General features: G+C 42.0%; 1 protein-coding gene across 1 annotated transcript in view; it reads right to left on the bottom strand.

The window, feature by feature from the left end:
* The window catches only part of ZBTB10 (zinc finger and BTB domain containing 10), a 264,270-nt gene that overhangs the window by 210,412 nt on the left and 34,675 nt on the right, over positions 1-19,183 (bottom strand). Inside the window, exon 2 of the mRNA XM_069220405.1 lies at positions 1,523-2,423. Coding sequence (XP_069076506.1) covers positions 1,523-2,423 — 901 coding nt within the window. The remainder of the gene's footprint in view (positions 1-1,522; positions 2,424-19,183) is intronic.

The following is a 19,183-nucleotide window of genomic DNA, read 5'->3' as shown; positions in this document are numbered from 1 at the left end:
GCACAAGAGTGTTGGGGGGGGAGGGGGGGGGAGGGGGGGAAATGCAGGGTCTGGCTGAAGGCAAGTGGAATTGACCGTCCACGGAGGGTTGGGCGCAGTGTTTGGAAATGCATGGCTGGGGCCTTTTTTTGGGGGGGGGGGGGGGGGGGGGAGGGGGGGGGGGATATTAACCTATTAGTTAACATTAACAGAAAACTAAGAAATTCACTGGGGAAAAAAAAGTTCAAGGGATGTTATAGTTAGCTTAGATAAAAACCTTATAAAGAGGATTTGAAGATTTTCTTCCTGTCAGTCAAGGTGACCGATGGCAACTGAGAATGGGTCTCCGTGGCTGTTCAAGTCTAGGGTACACCAATAAGGGTCATGATAAGGTCAAAGAGGCTAAAGTAGTGCTCTTCACGTGCTCCCCCACCCCCTTATACACAACATGTATGTAGGAGAAATAGGAGCTAGCAAAGTCGCTATTGGTAGGAGAGCTCAGCACTTCCACCTCGCTGGGTGAAGTTTGGGCTGCTTCAATTAAGGTGTATGTGCTACTAAACAAATAATGTTGAGGTCTACTGCCTTTTGAGCAGAGCTTCCTACTAAAGTTAGTGGGGATTCTGCCAAAGTGGATTAAACAGCCACACTCCTCAAGTTTTGTAAGAGAGCATTTCAAACTTTGTAATTGCATTGCCACTGCAACGTATAGATGTTTTTTGTTCCACTACTCTGAAAGCATGTGGGGAGGAAAAAATAATAATTTAACAGTCACCTTTGAGCCGAAAACATGGTACATGCGGTATATTATCAGTAAGACTCGCAGACCTCTAAAATGGAAAGAGGGCTTACAAAAAAAGGGGAGGAAGCCTGCATAAAATGAAAAAAGTTAAACATTGCAAAACTATAAAGGACAAAAAAAATAAAGATCCCTGCATTAAACTTACCTTCTTAATAGACTGTATTTTCAGAAATTGTGCTCTGTCAGAGCATAAACAGTACTGCAAGACGTCAGCTCAGATGTTGGACATTTTTGAAGTGGTTAGGGTCAAGTATCTTTAAAAAAGACACGACACTTTTTACCATGATTACCGCGCCTTACATCTTTTATTTGTGAGTTAATGCTGAAAACGTGAAAAAAGTGTAGTTTGGAAGAGTGTATCTTAAGATCCCTACAATTCTACCCCTTACCGAAAAGGTAGAAGCGGAGAAGCAGACAAAAATCACCTACAATTTAACAAGCAAAAAAGTAATTTTAAAAAGTGACATATTTAAGAGCAAACTATATCAAATTTCACCTTTACTTACGCTAATCTTTACTGCAAACGTAACTTCAATAGGGCAATAATTTTATGGGTAGATTCGTTATATTTTTAAGAGTACCATTATTTACCAATTAATGCAAATTCTGTGCACACATTTGTTGATTAAGACATGATCATTCCAACAAATTAACAGAAGGATTAAAGAAAAGCAAAGGGTTTTTCTTGTGTACATATAAAACTGGCAGTTCTAATTCTGTCAGAGAAAACAAAATTGTTACCTGCACCATCTTGCAAACACTGAACGTCCTCATCTTGGTATGGCACGGGTGATGGAAGAAGCATTGCAGCACTTTCCAACAGTGCTTCATCAGTGGTAGGTGGTATGTTATAAACAAATCTTTTCGTTGTCTGGTTTTTCCGTCTTCCTTTTCCAGGTTCTTGTGCAGAAACAGTATGTGAGGACATTTCATTCCACACAAAAACTTTCCCCTGACCTTCCGGTTCAATTTTCACTTCCGGAGAACTATCATCGACCCAAGTGGAGTCAGTTTGTTGATAATTTTCCTTTTGGCCCTCCTCTGGACTGGGAACATCATGTTCCATTTTTATGTTACTTGCCAAATTTGTAAGATTGCGGGTTGCCCAGAAACTAGCAATCTTTTGCTCTCTTGATGACAAACCATCCCTACTGATAGCTCTCCTTTTGTTATAATTTACAACAACAGCCTCAGGCCCTTCCAATTTTGTGCTTATGTTTAAGGCATCTTTAATAAAATTACGACAGGAGTGAACAACTTCGGTCATTTGAAGGTAGCTGGCCACTGACATCACTTCGATAGCATTTTGGCTTGTAAGCACCAGATTCCCAGAATACATGAAGTCCAGTATGACAGAGAAACCCTGAATAGCAACAACATCTAAGTAGGTAACAGTGGTTTGGTCACGGCTTTCTTTGTTTGTGAAGCAATATAATGTCTTGAAGAACCGGCTGCCGGCAACCAGAATGTTTTTGTGAGCTCTGAAGACCTTTCCACTCACTACAATGTTGACATCACAAAGAATGCCTTTTTTTCTCTGCTCGTTCAGTTCTTGCAAGAGCTGATAGCAGTACGAGTTCTCATTTGGCTTCACACTGTAATCACTGTATCCCTCTGTTAGTTCTTCAGTTATTTCTGGTTTCTAGATTTCAAAACAGAAGGAAATTAATTTTCAAAAAAAATGTTAATTAAGGGCTTTAAAAAGTTTTACAAACTACCTTTGATTGAACTAAAAACACATCTAAAATATATCTATGTACATTGAGGCAAATTATGTATGTCAGTTTGACTAATAAATATCCATGACGGCTAAACTATCATGCCAGATTTTCAGGATATGTGCTTAGGAAAAATGTACATAAACTTATTCTAAATAAATGGAAATTACAATCTAATCACCAAACTGAAAACCTAGCCTAGATCCAGACCTGCAATGGTCACCCATGCTAAAAGTGTAATAAGTGTGAGATTAATTTTTGCATGCACTTCTTTAAAGCACATAAATAACTATCCTTTATAAAAAAAAAAATGACAACTCGAATTTTGGAATAAAACTATGAAATGAAGACATAAGATATTCAGTTTATGACTGAATAGCCAAGCAGCAAAGCCAAGGTTCATGTGAGTTTCTTAACCTGCCCCTTACGCTTTTTCCTGTGATGTTTCTGCTAACGTCAGTCAGATCCCAGTGGCGCATAATGTGATGAAGGCAATTAGGTACACTACATGTGAGGATCATCTACAAGGATCCTCTTAATCTGAAGGTCTTGAAGAGAAACTTTAGTTTTATAATGGGTCTTGTTTTGCTGGTAAAATTTAGAAAAAAGAAAAATATTTTGGGGATTTTTTTTTCCCCATGGGCCTCCTCCCCACAGACTGAGACAGAGTTGGAGTCTGGTATAAGAAAGCAGTTTGGAGAGCACAACCACAGTCAAAGTCAAATGTATCAATGGCATCCTTATCTGAATGTGAAGGTATCTTTGATAAAGGTGGGGGGGGTGTAAAATTAAATAAGTTTCCTCAGATTGATTCATGGGAGCAGTGCAGGTGCAAACAGAATATAGTATGGACCATTTGTGGCTTCAACTGAATTCCGAAAAGCTCCAACCTTACTATTGAATTTTTTGTTAATTTTTTTAATTCATATTTGTTTACAAAGTAAATGAAAGGTGTTATCATTTGTGTATGTGTTTGATGAATGCTCGTTTATGTATTTTTTGTGTATTGTTTTGCAGCTCAAATCATCAACAATGTTTAGACCAGGGTCCTTGGCTTCCAGTATGGACTCAGTGGGTGGGGGTGGGGGTGGGGGTGGGGTTGGGGGCTCCCTGGATTCCAATAATGATTCAGTGAGGGTCCCAGTGATGATAAAGTGGGGGTCCACAGAAGTCAAATGGTTGGGAACCACTGATGTAGAGTGTCTAAATTTAACCAATGAGGTAAACAGGTACTCAGCACTATATTCCACCTAAAGTCAACCACAGCTCACATTTTGAAGCACAAGCGAAAAATTAAGTAGGAGAAAGGGGAGTTTCTCCATGTGAAGGAGCGAGGGTTAAATGTAAACCTTTGAAATATATCACTGTTTGGCAATTGTACATATTTCTACAGCACTGGATATTTCATAGTTAAACAGATTTGAATAAAAACAATGAGCAGTATTATCAGAACATGTGCATGAAGGGTAGGCAGGTTCATCTTAATAAAAGATTTTTCCAGAGCTAACAGATCCCACTCCCTATTCACCAGCCACATTGACATCCCGGTAGTAGTACTTTCCTTCCAAATGGCAGCTGAACAAATGTCACTCAGCAGAACCCCTACATAAAAGCTACTATGCAGGTCATATGCCATGTGGAACTGGCTTATGCCTTGCCCCTTAGCAGACAGTTGGCTTTTGAGTGGCAGTAAGTGAGGAAGGCAGCGATCCAAACCACAACATCCTTTTTTGCAAGCTGTCCCCCTCTGCGACAATGACCAGTAGAAACAAATAGATGAACAGAGCTTTGGTCTTTTATTCCGCTGATCTAGAAATGTGAGGGCCTGCTCATCTTTGAATTATCTAAGACTGACTAATTCATTAAGATAAAAATCAGAGACCAGTTCTAGGCTGGTACTTTCTGGCTCACACAAGAACTGGCTAGGTGTTGTATATCTTTCTCAAGTATCTTACCCCTACTGGCCTCCTTAGGCCATGTGGCCTGACACCAGTCATACTCATTTCTCCTACAGAATTGCAGACTGAAACCTACATCCACCAACAGTACTCACCTTAGTAGGTTGTTCCATCTCTGCTTTTATGTGGGACCACAGACTCAGTGTTAAGGTGTCTGTTTCCTTAGGCTAGCATAAACCCATTAGATCTGTATCACTTTCTCAACTGCTGGGATGCACCACTAACAGTTCTAGTTTCTCTCATAAACACAATGTCTGTCCTTCAATAGTGGGGGACCCCCAAAGGTACTGGTCAGTTGACACTTAAATGCTCCAGCTTGGACCATGTACTGTAACTAACACTGGGCACTGAAAGCAGATAACCCAGTCACTCCAAGGTGGGCTCCATGTAATACTGACTAGTTGCTTAGCAGTGCTAATAGACGTGTAGGGTCCAGTCGCATCTTGATGCTCTCTTTATAGTACTTTCTAGTTGATTAAATGTGCATCCAGCTGGTTTGGACCCTTTCGTTCCCCAGAAGACTCCATATATAATACTTCCATAGTGCTTCAACCGTACTTCCAGTGTATTGTATCACTACTAGGCAGATTTTTTATAGTATGTACCTTGGTGCCCCAACTCAAGCAAGTTATTGGCAGTTGTTAATTACTAAACAGTCTACTCCTAAAGATGGCAGGTAGCAGCACATCCGGATACACTGATTCTTATGTAGCACCTTATGTTTAAGGACATGCATTTTCAATACGCTATGCTCTTACACGTAGGACAAATTACAAACATTCTTTCAACCCTGCACTTCAAAGGGCCTCCACAAACCTGATGCAATGAGTGGCACTCAAGCTTAAAGTGGCATGAAGTGATAAGTATATTACAAGAAGTCAGTAACTACTTTATTATCTACATTATGGGCATTTCAATGGATAGGAAAGATCTATTCAAATGTCAATACAATAGACAAAGAAAAGTGAAAAATGTTGGGTATTGTAGTCGAATCTTCAGACGTTTGCTATGTAAACCCTCAGAGAGATGTACGTCAGCCTGTTCTGCCAGACTTAACAGCTACACAAGCAAATTGGCAGTTTCAGGGATAGTGGTTGCAAAACCTACTGCAGACACAGAAATGTTTTCACTTGGCCCTTTAGATTTTCTTTGTAGAGCCCTAATGTGCTGGTCAAAAAGCTGTGTGCATTCTTGTGTAATGTAATGACCAAACTCTAGACACTCAAGACCCTGGCTCAGCTGAGTGACTTCAGGTCACAATGTATGACAGGCTACAGTAATATGTAAAGAAGGGCACAGTGACTCCTGCAAATAACCGGAAGGAGGAGCCTGGCCTTGGTACAGGAAATAAAAGAGCTGTGGCAGATCTGGGAAACAATACATCCTCGATTAAGCTAAACTATCAAAAGCAGTGTGTAGGTTTCTCTCTTCAATTTGACAATTGCTTTGCAGATTGGGGGAAACATGCAGAACATGGCCAAATATTCCACATCGTTTGATCAAAAATGCTTCCTCTTTTGTCCTGGCTGTCAGCCAAAAAAAACAAGTATTTTTAGTCCTCTAATATCACTAAAAGATCTAATTGTGGTTGACATCCACCGCTGAAATATCAATCAGGTCTGACCTCGGCAACGGCTCTCATAGGCAGTAATGCAACTGTGACCAACTTTTCAACTTGGACAATTCTGTAGGATGCTGTGGTAACAGTCAGCACCACAGGAGTGGATCATGATCCTTCAAGTACCCCAACTGGGGCAAAATAGAATTATTTTTTTGCAAGGTATTTGAAAAGGTTTTTTTTTTTTTTTTTTTAAACTACGAGATAGCAACTGATGGTGATGCAGCAGATAGGTCACTGACAACACTGCCTTCAGCAAGGTTTCCACCAATAATACTTTTAGAGAGTATTATCGGCGGCAATCCTGCCAACAAAGTTTTCACCAACAGGATAGTCATGGACTGTCTGATGAAAAAAAAGAACAGCTCTAAATAAATGTTAAGAAATTTCACCTCTGGACTGTGTTTATGTTGGCTGTGCGTCATACTGATCTGGCCCAGAATGGAACGAGCAAAATAACCCAGCAGCTCTTCTGACAGGCCAGAACCCCCCCATTTAAGTTTTGGGCAGTTTTCCTTCTCTTTTGTGGCAAATACGTCCAGGAGTGTTTTGTCTCTTGAATATCTCCAACAAGTCTCTGCTTGCGATCTTGCAGATGCTTTATTCCTTCTTTTTTAAATACCCAGCAAGTGATCCCAGACAATATGGATTATAAACGCACATTTACAATGGCTGAGTTGTCCTGATGGATTTGGAGGACCTCCTCTTCCTTTTCATATTGATTACATTTTGGTAGCTTTGCTGTTGCAATGTTCCCTAAATACCCAACCATGAGCAAGAGGAACAGAGCTCCCTGAATTTGAAGGGTTTAGACTGAAGTGATATTCCCTCTCTGGCCATGTCTGTTGACCGTCAGGTCACAGATGTGAGAGTGATGCTTTGCAGATGACTTACTGTGAAAGGATGGTGTATTTGCTGGACTGAAATGAAACACTGCTGTAAACCGAGATAGGGGGTGCAATAGGTCTCCTTAAATATCCAATCACTTGCCCCACTACTTCCTAAATCAGCCTAATGCAAGAGAGATACGTGGTATACATAACTGCAGCACCTAGAAGGAAAAATATAATGTACAAGATCCTACTTTCCTGCTACATTCCTTCACTAATCAACAACTGTCTTTTCAATGCCAAACTGTGCTCTTACTCTAGGGGGTTTGAAACTTCTCACTTTCCAACTGTTCACAAATTGATAAACATGAACTATGTAGACTGCACTCGGTTTCACACTGAAGATGTATACCAAGGAAAAAACCTTAAATTGCCAAGTGAAAGCAGTCCACCACAAACCAGAGGGATTTTCTGCTTTTAGGTATGTGAAAACGTGCAGAAAAAGAGTGTTAGGATCTTCTGCACTATTGCCATCCGCTTCAATCAAGAACTGGTTAAAAACCTCAAGGTTTATATTTGGCTTCTAATCGTTCATTTCTTCACAATTTTTTTCTCAGGACTCTGTACTCTTTCTACAGCTTATTTCTTGAGGAGCACTTGCCAGTTCTTTCCTACGCAAGCCTGGATTGTTCCTTGATTTTTTTTTTGTATACTACAGTGTAGGTCCATGCTTAACAATGCCTGCAAACGCTGCTTGAAGGAGATTCGGCTGCCTTCATTGGTGATCAAAAGGACAGCAACACAACACCTGTTGGACTGAGAGTATTCTGGTCTGTTCCTTTTCTAGTATGCAATTTGAAAGGATTGTCATTTTTAATGGCAATTCAAACAAGAAGGAAATAGGTACTAACTAGTAACAACAGGTTTGGAGAATTAAACTCATATAGAGTCACAAACAAATTTATTCCGCCTTCTAACGGTTTGGTCAGGATTTATTTTCTTCTTTTTTTTTTTCAAGTAGTTATTTGCGTTGTCGGCAATGGGTACAGCCAGTCTGCTTTCCAATAATCTCTAGGCTAGGAGATGGGAGAGCAATCTTCACATGGATAGCCAAAACCAAGACCGTAGTACCACTTAGGGCTTCACCATTCGTCGCAGCAAAAATCACAGGATCCCAACCCCCCCAAAAAGGAGGGGGGGGGGGACCACCACATCACTCCGTCTCTTAAATCATTAAACTGGCTACCACAGAAGAGGAGAATTCAGCTACAAATATCCAATATAACACATACATCGCTCCACCATAATGCCCCAGTTTACCACGCTTAATCTCAAGCTCTTGAGGGGTAGGGAGAGGGGGTGGGAATGAAAGAAGTTCAGGAAACACATGCTCTAGTTAATGAAACAGCCGAAGTTCAAAAAGACAAAACCTATATCCGCTTATTCACCAGAGTAGCACCAAGAACTTGGAACTCACCACCTCCAGAGACTAGGTTAAACCCATCAACCACCTCCTTCAAGAGAGGTGAAAGCTTTACTAAACAACAAATTTCTACCTTAACAGACACTACTATAGCAAAGTTACACAACACATCCCTAATTTCTCTATGTAAATACGGTTGTCTTCATTCTGCTGATTGCAAGTTTTACCTCAAGAGTTCTGTGATGGATAGGTTATTACATTTGAATACCAAAAGGACTGTACAGCACTCTGATACTTGAGGATTATGTTCGAGCTATATAAAACTTTAGGTGAATAAAAATAAATAAAATACATTTTCAGTATGCAGATCCATTATTTCAATTAAAGTTGAAACTGCATGCCATCTTTAGACTAAATTGTTGGGTTTCTCCACAATATAACTCTGCATGTATCTTCAGATAGGTGGTTGATAGGACTTACCTGGGTGCATGTTTTGGCGTTACGCTTGGCAAAATTCAGTCTGCTGGTGTTCACTACATTGCAGATTGGTATTTTACCACTCCCTTATTCACAGCTCACCCTTGAAAAATGCTTTTTGCTGGCTTAATTTATCTTGTCAAAAACAGTGATCCCTTACCGAGTCAAATAATTTTCCAGCACACACAGTGATACAATGAAATCTATGTGAGTGTAAAAAATATAATTTATTATGCATATAGCAATTTCAAGGTTGAAAAGCAAAAAAAAAAAAAAAGTTACATGAAAGGAAAAAATTAGGGTGAAAGGGGCAACTCCCAGCAATGCTTGAGAGTTGTCACAAAAAAGATGGGATCAGAAGAATCCACTAATACGTAGTTATGCTTCTACCCAGGTGGAAAGGAAGACCTCTTGCAGAGTAGTTTATTATGTACAATACAATTGTTGGTTACAAATAGTAAGCACAAGGAAATATCATGTTTCTATGTCAAAAAGTAAAGCACTACTTCTTATACAAGGAACTATCCTTCAATATGCAATACTTAAAAGTGCAATTATTCATCAATTGTTTGTCTCAGGCAAAAGACATCAATACAAAGGAATCAAATATTTTTCTGCTGAATCGGTACTGTACAGCTACTCGAACAAAGAACCATTCATTTATAAACAAGAGTTAGGGTACAATCATTTGTCAAAGTTTTGGTCCCTTAAAGCAATATGCATGGGGAAAATTCAGCCTGACTGCGTATTACCTCAGGAGCTTCATAGCAGTTGGCCAGCAAATTGGTGAAGGTGTAATGATTTGAACCTGCAGTGCAAGTGCAGGATGTGGACACCAGGCATTCTAGATGGAAAAAGCACCCTTAATTCTATAGCTGAAAAAGATGAGAATCTACATTTTGGAAGGACCAGGTTAAAGTCCAGACTTAATAACATTAGGCTTTGTGAGGACCTAAAGACGACTGTGCAGAAACTTGCTCCCTCAAACAAACAAGCTGAAGCAATTTTCTGAGCAACAGAATGTAATTTGCCAATCGCGAGGGGAGATCAAAACTCACAGGAAACCTTTACTTCAAGTTGCTGCTGCCAGAAGGGAGTTTACTACATTTTTTTTTTCCAAAACTTGTTTTAAAATAGATTTTTTTTTTTCTTTTTTCAATGAAGCGTGAAAGTGAAAATTGTGTAATATCTATTCGATGAGGTGAGATTTATCTATGCTTAGGACTTGCCGAGGACTAGATGAAGGTCAGGTATGTCTTAGTACTTAAAACAACAGAATCTAAAGCCTGCTTTCTATGGTTTGATGCCTGGCTGAGAGTAGAGTGCAAGCCACTATAACTGGCACAACTATTAACGATTGAGCACTTCACTGGCAGGACAGTAGATTAGTTGCTAGAAAGAATGAAAAAGCGATGGGACTACACATCCAGTTATTTACTTTCTTTATGTGGCGGCAGACCGGTAATTGAAGATGGGTTCAGAGACCTCTTTGTACCTAAACAAACAGTTCGTGAGTTAGGCACTCAAGAATGTTTTAGAACATACAGGATTATATGAAGATATCTTGTCTTCCTGTTCATTTCATGGTGTGAAATTAGCCACTGAAAGTGCCTTGAAAAACTCTATGCCCAGACATAAATCACAGTTACTTTGTTAGCAATTGGCTGCTTCTTGGTATAGGAGGTAGTGCTTCATTTCATGCAAGAAGCCCTATTCCTCTTACCCCTTTTCTAGAGGAATCAAAGTGCCAGTGTTTTGATTAATGCATGATATAAAGATGTTATCAGTTGGAGAAAACCTACCAGGGTAACTAACTACTTCCTAATATCTAGAGTTTGAGTTTAGCCACTCCACATTTTTGTTCCTCTCCTGTATAATTATGTCAAACGTATTTCTGTTCCTCAATATTTTGCAAGATCTACCTGTTTCGCGTGTGAATTGTGTGGTCTGTGCAGTGCATGACACTACAGTTGTGTTTCTACCCTCCAAAAAGTCAACCAGCCTGCTTGCTCTGCCCTTTTCTATCCAATTCACGCTGGGATCATAGAGGATTGTGCATTAAGGCTTTAGTTTTTGAAATCATGTGTCTGTTTGACTTTGAAGGGAATTCAGTGGGGAAAGGTTTCTTAGTTGTTTTGAACATATACCGGAGACAGCCATTTGTTGGCTTTTTCAGTCATGGATTCCTTGTTCTCCTTTCCTTTAGGACTTGATTACCTTTCAAATTCAAAAGGTGGACCTTGTGAACTGTATTACCACAGTCGATGCTTCAATCTCTATGGGTCTATCTTTTCGAACAGAGGTTTTGATATTAACAATGGAATTTTACCTTTGGAATCTATTTGTTCACAGCCATGGGCTGGTCATATAGAGGCATTATCAGATTCAGCCATTTCAGGGAAAACAAAATATAATTTCTGGCATTTGTTAATATTTCTACATTTAAGATAAGACCAGTTTCTTTGACATCAGAGTTGGGACATTATTTGCCTGTGTTGGTTATGGTGTCACAAAATAGTAAAAGCCACTGGCATTACAAGTTCATTGGAAAAGGTTAATTCAAGCGCTATATGTTTGATCTGTTTATTATAAGTATTTATGATAAAGCCTTTTTGTCAAAGAATTGTTAAAGAAAATAGGCTTTCAAGGCTCTTGAAGTCCTGGAAACCATAAGGCTCAGGTTTGTACCTTTGTGCACTTAACAGCACAACCTCGCTTTCAAGCCTGGTAAGTGGAAGCACGATTTCAGGAGAACAATGAGCCTAGTACTGTATGTAGGTATATCATCTTCTCATCAAGAACGTCCAGAATTTCCTTGGGGAGAAGATCCTGACACAAGAGAACTTGATATATTTCGTTGCGAGCAACACGTTTCTGTCATGACTAAGATCTATTGACTTTTTGAGAAAAGTTGCATATACATATTACATATATATATGCTGGTTAATTGTTTTATGAATTTTAGCTCTATGCTCCTACTGATCCATTCTTGCAGAGCCCTTGTCATTTGAAATGAATATCAGACTTGTACAATACATAACAGACCTCCAGAGGTATCCACGGTTCTTATTCGCTCTGCATTTCATTCCAAATCCTCACAATGACGACGGAGGCTATTAGACCTTTCTGTCCTTCATTTAGAGAACTTGCAGGCCTGGAGTAGTTGTGGGTGGAATGATCACAGTGGTCTGGGGGCATATAATGACTAAATAAGATGTTCATGTAATTATTCCTACTTGGGTCATAGCTTTAGCATGTTAAAATTCCATCGCTTCCTTACAGGTGTGACCCAATGAAGATTGTGAAGCTTATTAATGATAGGGCTTGTTGGAGGGGTTCTGGTAGGGTCTTTTTTCTTCAACCCTTGTAGTAGTACTACTGCAGTATTCTGTACTATTTGTAGTCTTTGTAACAAGTACTTCGGTAGTCCAATAAGAAGGGAGTTACAAAATTCCAAGCATGTGCATATCATTTCCTTCTTCTGAAAGTGGCTAGGAGTTGGACTCTTTTTTGATGACTTAAGAACATAAGTTGAAACAGTTTTACTTATGTAAGGTTTTGATGACAAATCAAGTCAAGGTTTCTTGCTTGTGGGACAGGCACTGTAAGGGCGTCCACCAGGGCTGGCTCCACAAATTCACAAATACCACTATTTCTATTTTGTCTCCATTTAACATTAGGGATTTGTTCTTCATCCATTCTGCTACTTCAATTAAGTAACTGGCAAGTGCAACTGGGCAGTTTCTATGGGTCCCCTTCTAGTCTCTCACAAGTTGGGAGTCATCAGCATAGGCAAAGAAGACGTCCAAAAGAAACAATCAGCCATCTAAAGGGGAGACAAATAGGTAAAACAGAGTCAGACTCTGTGCCAATCCCTGAGGAATCCAAACTTGTATCTGTTTAACCATGAGCTGAAGCCCCCCCAAGCTTATGGTTTGTGTTTAGGGGAAATCCTGATAACCTGCCACCTCTCAGTCTGCAGCCATTCCACCCTGAATGTTCCGAATCTCGTCCGATCTGGGAAGCTAACCAGGGTCACGCCTGGTTAGTACTTGGATGGGAGACAACCTGGCACCCCTCTGCTGCTTCCAGAGAAAGTCATGCAAAATGGCATCATCGACAGCTGTGAGGTTCAATGGTATTATTGCTGCTGTTCCTTCCTGATCTAAATCTCGGTCTTTCATCTTCTGCTATGCCACTTGGTATGTTGTATTAAACAATAGTTGGAGTTTAGGCTTTCTGGTGTGTTGTATGTTATTTTTAACAGATGGGGCATGTGGCAGCAGAAATCACCACAACAGAAACAAGCATTTGCAATGCAATGGGTCTCGCGTTTGCTCATGTTAGAGCTGATCGCGTTGTAAACTCCTAACCCGACTTTTCATCTATCGCCAAAAGTGCTTTTATGTAGGTAACCCGAAAAAGTGAAATTAACTGTGTAAAGCGCTCTACTTCTGGCAAGCGAAATAGCGCTAGGAAAAGAGAGAAAAAGTAGTCCACGATCCGACAGAAAACAGCGAGCCTCGCCTGCTTTATGTACTTGGTCACTGCGCTCGAGGAGGGCTAGCCACCGGAAAAGGCATGACCTGGGCATGCCTTCCACTAATGAAAGCAAGCAATTTTACTAGGCAAGCCCACGAACCAATCAAACACACTGACGTGACGTCGACAGGGCTCCAAGCCCTTTTCTAGTAACTAAAGCGTCTCGCTGCGATACGCATGCTCAACCCTAAGAAGACCCCAGGCAAAGGAGAGATTTTTATAGAGAAATTTGGCTAGAGAACAGCCCAGCGCCAGACCTGGAAAATAGGCTTAAAGCAAGAGTGTATAGAACCAGGGCCACTGGAATTATGCAATGCTGCGGCCGCTGCTTTTTACATATAGTTATGTATTTGCTGCATGTGCCACATAACCATAAAGCATGCAGACATGTGTTCGAGTGCAGTGGAAGTCCCTTTACAAAGGTTTACTGGTCATCTTTCAGAAGCTTGTTTTTGCATTTGGTTGTTAAACTGGCACTAATGAGGTGAAATCTTTGCTCAGACAAGCCTGCCATGTATAAAAATGACGTAATTAAGTAGTACGATCACAAAATGTGCCCCAATATCCTGCATAATTTGCCTTATTTTCCCCCAGCATAATTTACCTTATTTTCCCCAGCATAATTTCGTGCTCACTCTAGCCACATAATTCCAGTGGCCCTGGAAAAAACATTTTTGTTAAATATCAGTAGTTATCATTTGCCTGTTTGCTCGTATGGCTTTCGTCTGTGACTAAATATATAGCAAAAATAAATGAAAATGATTGGGTAGATAGAACTGTAAGGAGTCTGGAGATAACTGAGAAAATTAGTAGGACTGTGCACCCAAGACACCGAGCAAGTGGGCTCTAGAAGTACTGCAACTGCTGAAACAACAGGCAGGAGCTCCAGAACCAGGGAACAGACACTTGAAGAATGAACGTGTGAGCGAAAGAGACCCTTTGATCTAGCCCCTTGACTGGAGAGGTTACAAAATAAATATCGACCTTCAGCCACAAGATCAGCAAGAAGAAAGTTATAATAGAAGGAAACCCTATCCTCTTTCGTTTTCTACTTTTGTCCACAAGATGACCTGTGGGCAAGGCCCATGAACTCTCTCCTCTTTGCTAGAGTGTGAATGAAGTGGGGGGAATCATGACGGGGACAGACAATCTAACCTTAGCGAGACGCCACTGAAAGGATGCCTGGGTATACCAGGGACCAACAATATCATAAAGGCACAAGCAAATATTTAGGATAATTGAGGGCACTCATTAATGAGGACGAGGGGAATTCACTTAGATATAAAGATATTAGCTAATTTACACTAGAAGCTGAAAGACCCCTGTTGGAAATGGCCCTTTTTTGGAGGATCATTTCCAGTCTTTTTGCCTCCTTCCTCCTATTTTTTCTGACCTATTTTTGTTGGTTTTAGGACTCTGGGCACTTTACCACTGCTAACCAGTGCTAAAGTGCATATGCTCTCTGTGTAAAGTGTACTATTGATTGATTTATCCATGATTGGCATATTTGATTTACTGGTAAGTCCCGAGTTAAGTGCACTAGAGGTGCCCAGGGCCTGTAAATCAAATGCTACTAGTGGGCCTGCAGCACTGGTTGTGCCACCCACATTAGTAGCCCTGTAAACATGGCTCAGACCTGCCACTGCAGTGTCTCTGTGTGCAGTTATAAACTGTCAATTCGAGTTGCCAAGTGTACCCACTTGCCAGGCCTAAACCTTCCCTTTTACTACATGTAAGGCACTCCTAAGGTAGGCCCTAGGTAGCCCCATGGGCAGGGTGCAGTGTATGTTTAAGGTAGGACATATACTGGTGTGTTTTATATGTCCTAACAGTGAAATACTGCCAAATTTGTTTTTCACTGTGTAAGGCCTCTCTCTCTCTCTCATAGGTTAACATGGGGGCGGACTTTAAATATCTTTAAAGCGCAGATTCCCTTTGATAGCAGATAAAAATGTGGAGTTTAGGGTCTCTGAACTCACAATTTAAAAATACATCTTTTGGTGAAGTTGGTTTTTAAATTGTCTGTTTGAAAATGCCACTTTTAGAAAGTAGGAATTTTCTTGCTTATACCAGTCTGTGACACTGCCTGTCTGTGGATTGTCTGTCTGGGTCAGTTTGACAGTTAGGCTGTTTTGCACCTCTCTAGACAGTGACAAAAGGGGGCGGGGTGTAGCCTGCATATCCTGATGAGCCATCTGAGTTAGAGAGGAGGGAGAAGTGGTCGTTCACACCTGAAAGGACTGTGCCTGCCCTCACACAATGCAGTTTCTGACCCCCTGGTGTGCGTCTGGGGCCTGGCCTGGACAAGGAAGGATCTTGCAAACACTTGAGACTTTGCTTTGAAATTTGCCAATTTCAAAGGCAGAAATGGGTATAAGAAGAAGACCCAAAACCCCAGACTTTTAGAATCAAGAGGAACCTCTGCAAGGAGAAAAGCTGAAGAGCTGAAGAGCTGGAGGAGGAGTACTATCCCTTTGCTATGTTGCTTTGCTGGACTGGCCTGCAGTTGCTGCTTCTGCCTGAAAAGAGTGCAACGGGTGAACTTTGCTGTGTGTCCCGCTTGAGAAAATTATCCAAGAGCTTGGAGTAGAGCTTGCCTCATGTTGGAAGTCTCAGGGAAACCAAATACTTCAGTTTCCTCGACCTGCAGCACTGGGAACTGTGTGTTTTGTGCTGTTCAAGAGGAGAAACCACTACAACGTCGCCAACGACACCACTGGCCTGTACCGTGACCTGCAGATGCCACATGGAGTCATATTGCCCCGCTTCGCGACCCTTGTCTCCCCGACGCGGTCATCCTGAGCTCCTGCTCGCACCGCGACCCGTGGGTCCCACACTCCGGCATCCCCTGCTCATACCGCAGACTGGACATCCCAGACGACTACGCTCCTGCTAACACCAGCGCCGCTGCCGGCACCGTGGCCACCGCTCGTGAGGTACATAAAGCACTGTCCCAACCCGGTCTATCGACGCCAGCACCATCGACTCCTGTGTCATCACCAGGCATCCTGCCTGCACCGTGGCCTGTGGACACCGCTCGTGAGGGTTACGAAGCACCGCCCCGTCCCGCTGGCTTGGGCCTACCGACAACAGCGCTCCAGCAACAACAACGCCGCTGCCTGCACCGTGACCTGTGGACACCGCACGTCGCCGCCTCACACCGCAGCCTTGGTCTCACCGACGCCGCTGCCTGAGTGTTACGAAGCACCGCCCCGTCCCGCTGGCTTGGGCCTACTGACGACAGCGCTCCAGCAACAACGACGCCGCTGCCAACACCGTGACCTGTGGGCACCGCACGTCGCATTGTCCTGCTTCGCACCGCAGTCCAGACGCAATCGACGCCGGCGCACCTGACTTCATCAGCCTGAAGTTTGTTTGTGGGTCTTTTCCTGACACCGTAGCTGGCCCACTTCGCCGCACCCAGCCTGAACTGTTGGTTTTGTTGATCACAATGCTGTGATTAGCTCCAGGTGGAGCTAGCGACCTCAAGGAACTGTATTTTTGAGTAAATCTTGCAGAATTCATATTTTTATTATGGTATGTTGGATTTGATTTTTATCATATTTGGTCTTGTTTTATATAAATAAATATTGGCAATTTTTCCAAAACTGGTGTGGTGTCCGTTTGTAGTGTTCTCACTTATTACTATGTGTTATCTGCAAATGCTTTACACATTGCTTCTGAGATAAGCCTGCCTGCTCCTGCCAAGCTACCAAGGGGGTGAGCAGGGGTTACCTGAGCGGGTATTTCCCTTATTCTGACTAGAGTGAGGGTCACTACCTGGACAGGGTGCAAAGTGACTGCCAACTAGAGACCCCATTTCTAACAATCCCAAAGAATAGAATATATATTAAACAGTGGCTGCTCTTAACCCCTCAGGTGCCTTGGACGAGGTCACCCCGTCCTCCACCCGGGAACTGGGGGGGGGGGAAAATCGCTAGCCATCCCCCACCCCCGTGCTCCCCACCCAACCCCCCAAGGCAGGGGTGGAAGGGAATCCCTTCCACCCCCAAGCCCCCCCACCCGCCTGTGACGTCAGCGCGCATCACGTGCTGACAATCACAGAGGGCCTCCTCCCATCGTGCTGGAAGAATTTCTCTTTTGATCACGTGGGGGAGGCCCAGAGAGGCTTCAAAGAGAATTAAAGGAATTTCTTTTAGGCCATTTCTGCCCCCCTGGGGCCGGCTGAGCTAGAGGCCAAAATCCACAGGTAGGCACTTTGCAAAAAACACCTCTGTTTTCTGTGAAAAAATGTGATGTGTCCACGTTGTGTTTTGGGCCACTTCCTTTCGTGGGCGCTAGGCCTACCCACACAAGTGAGGTACCATTTTTATCGGGAGACTTGGGGGAACGCTGGGTGGAAGGAAATTTGTGGCTCCTCTCAGATTCCAGAACTTTCTGTCACCGAAATGAGAGGAAAAAGTGTTTTTGGGGGTCAAATTTTGATGTTTGCAAAGGATTCTGGGTAACAGAACCTGGTTAGAGCCCCACAAGCCACCCAATCTTGGATTCCCCTGTGTTTCTAGTATTAAAAAAATGCGCTGGTTTGATAGGTTTCCCGAGGTGCCGGCTGAGTTAGAGGCCAAAATCCACAGGTAGGCACTGTTTTCTTTTCGTTGTGTTTTGGGGCATTTCCTGTCACGGACGCTAGGCCTACCCACACAAGTGAGGTATCATTTTTATAGGGATACTTGGGGGAACATAGAATAGCAAAACAAGTGTTATTACCCCTTGTCTTTCCCTGCATTTTTTCCTTCCAAATATAAGAGTGTGTAAAAAAGACGTCTATTTGAGAAATGCCCTGTAATTCACGTTAGTATGGTCACCCCGGAATTCAGAGATGTGCAAATAACCACTGCTCCTCAATACCTTTTCTTGTGCCCATTTTTGAAATACAAAGGTTTTCTTGATAGCTATTTTTCACTCTTTATATTTCAGCAAATTAATTGCTGTATACCCGGTATAGAATTAAAACGCACTGCAGGGTGCAGCTCATTTATTGGCTCTGGGTACCTAGGGTTCTTGATGAACCTACAAGCCCTATATATCCCCGCAACCAGAAGAGTCCAGCAGACGTAACGGTATATTGCTTTCGAAAATCTGACATTGCAGGAAAAAGTTAGAGTAAAACGTAGAGAAAAATTGCTGGTTATTTTTTTTACCTCAATTTCAATATTTTTCTTTTTCAGTTGTTATTTTCTGTAGGAAACCCTTGTAGGATCTACACAAATGACCCCTTGCTGAATTCAGAATTTTGTCTACTTTTCAGAAATGTTTAGGTTTCTGGGATCCAGCATTGGTTTCGCGCCCATTTCTGTCACTGACTGGAAGGAGACTGAAAGCACAATTTTTTTTTTAAATGGGGTATGTCCCAGTAAAATGCCAAAATTGTGTTGAAAAATTGGGTTTTCTGATTCAAGTCTGCCTGTTCCTGAAAGCTGGGAAGCTGGTGATTTTAGCACCGCAAACCCTTTGTTGATGCCATTTTCAGGGGAAAAAAACACAAGCTTTCTTCTGCAGCCACCTTCACATTTTTTAAAAGAAAAAACGAAATTGTCACTGTATTTTGGCTAATTTCTTGACCTCCTTCAGGGGAACCCACAAAGTCTGGGTACCTCTAGAATCCCTAGGATGTTGAAAAAAAAATAAAAAATAGGACGCAATTTGGCTTGGCTAGGTTATGTGGACAAAAGGTTATGAGGGCCTAAGCGTGAACTTCCCCAAATTGCCAAAAAAAGGCCTGGCACAGGAGGGGGAAAAGGCCTGGCAGCGAAGGGGTTAATCCAGTGGCATGAGGAGGCACACAAACGAAAACATGAATCCCAAATATGAATTA

This window comes from Pleurodeles waltl, chromosome 2_2 (assembly GCF_031143425.1).
Source record: "Pleurodeles waltl isolate 20211129_DDA chromosome 2_2, aPleWal1.hap1.20221129, whole genome shotgun sequence".
Classification (NCBI taxonomy): domain Eukaryota; kingdom Metazoa; phylum Chordata; class Amphibia; order Caudata; family Salamandridae; genus Pleurodeles; species Pleurodeles waltl.
Note: the sequence above shows the minus strand (reverse complement) of the source record. Positions and strands in the feature narration are given on the sequence as shown.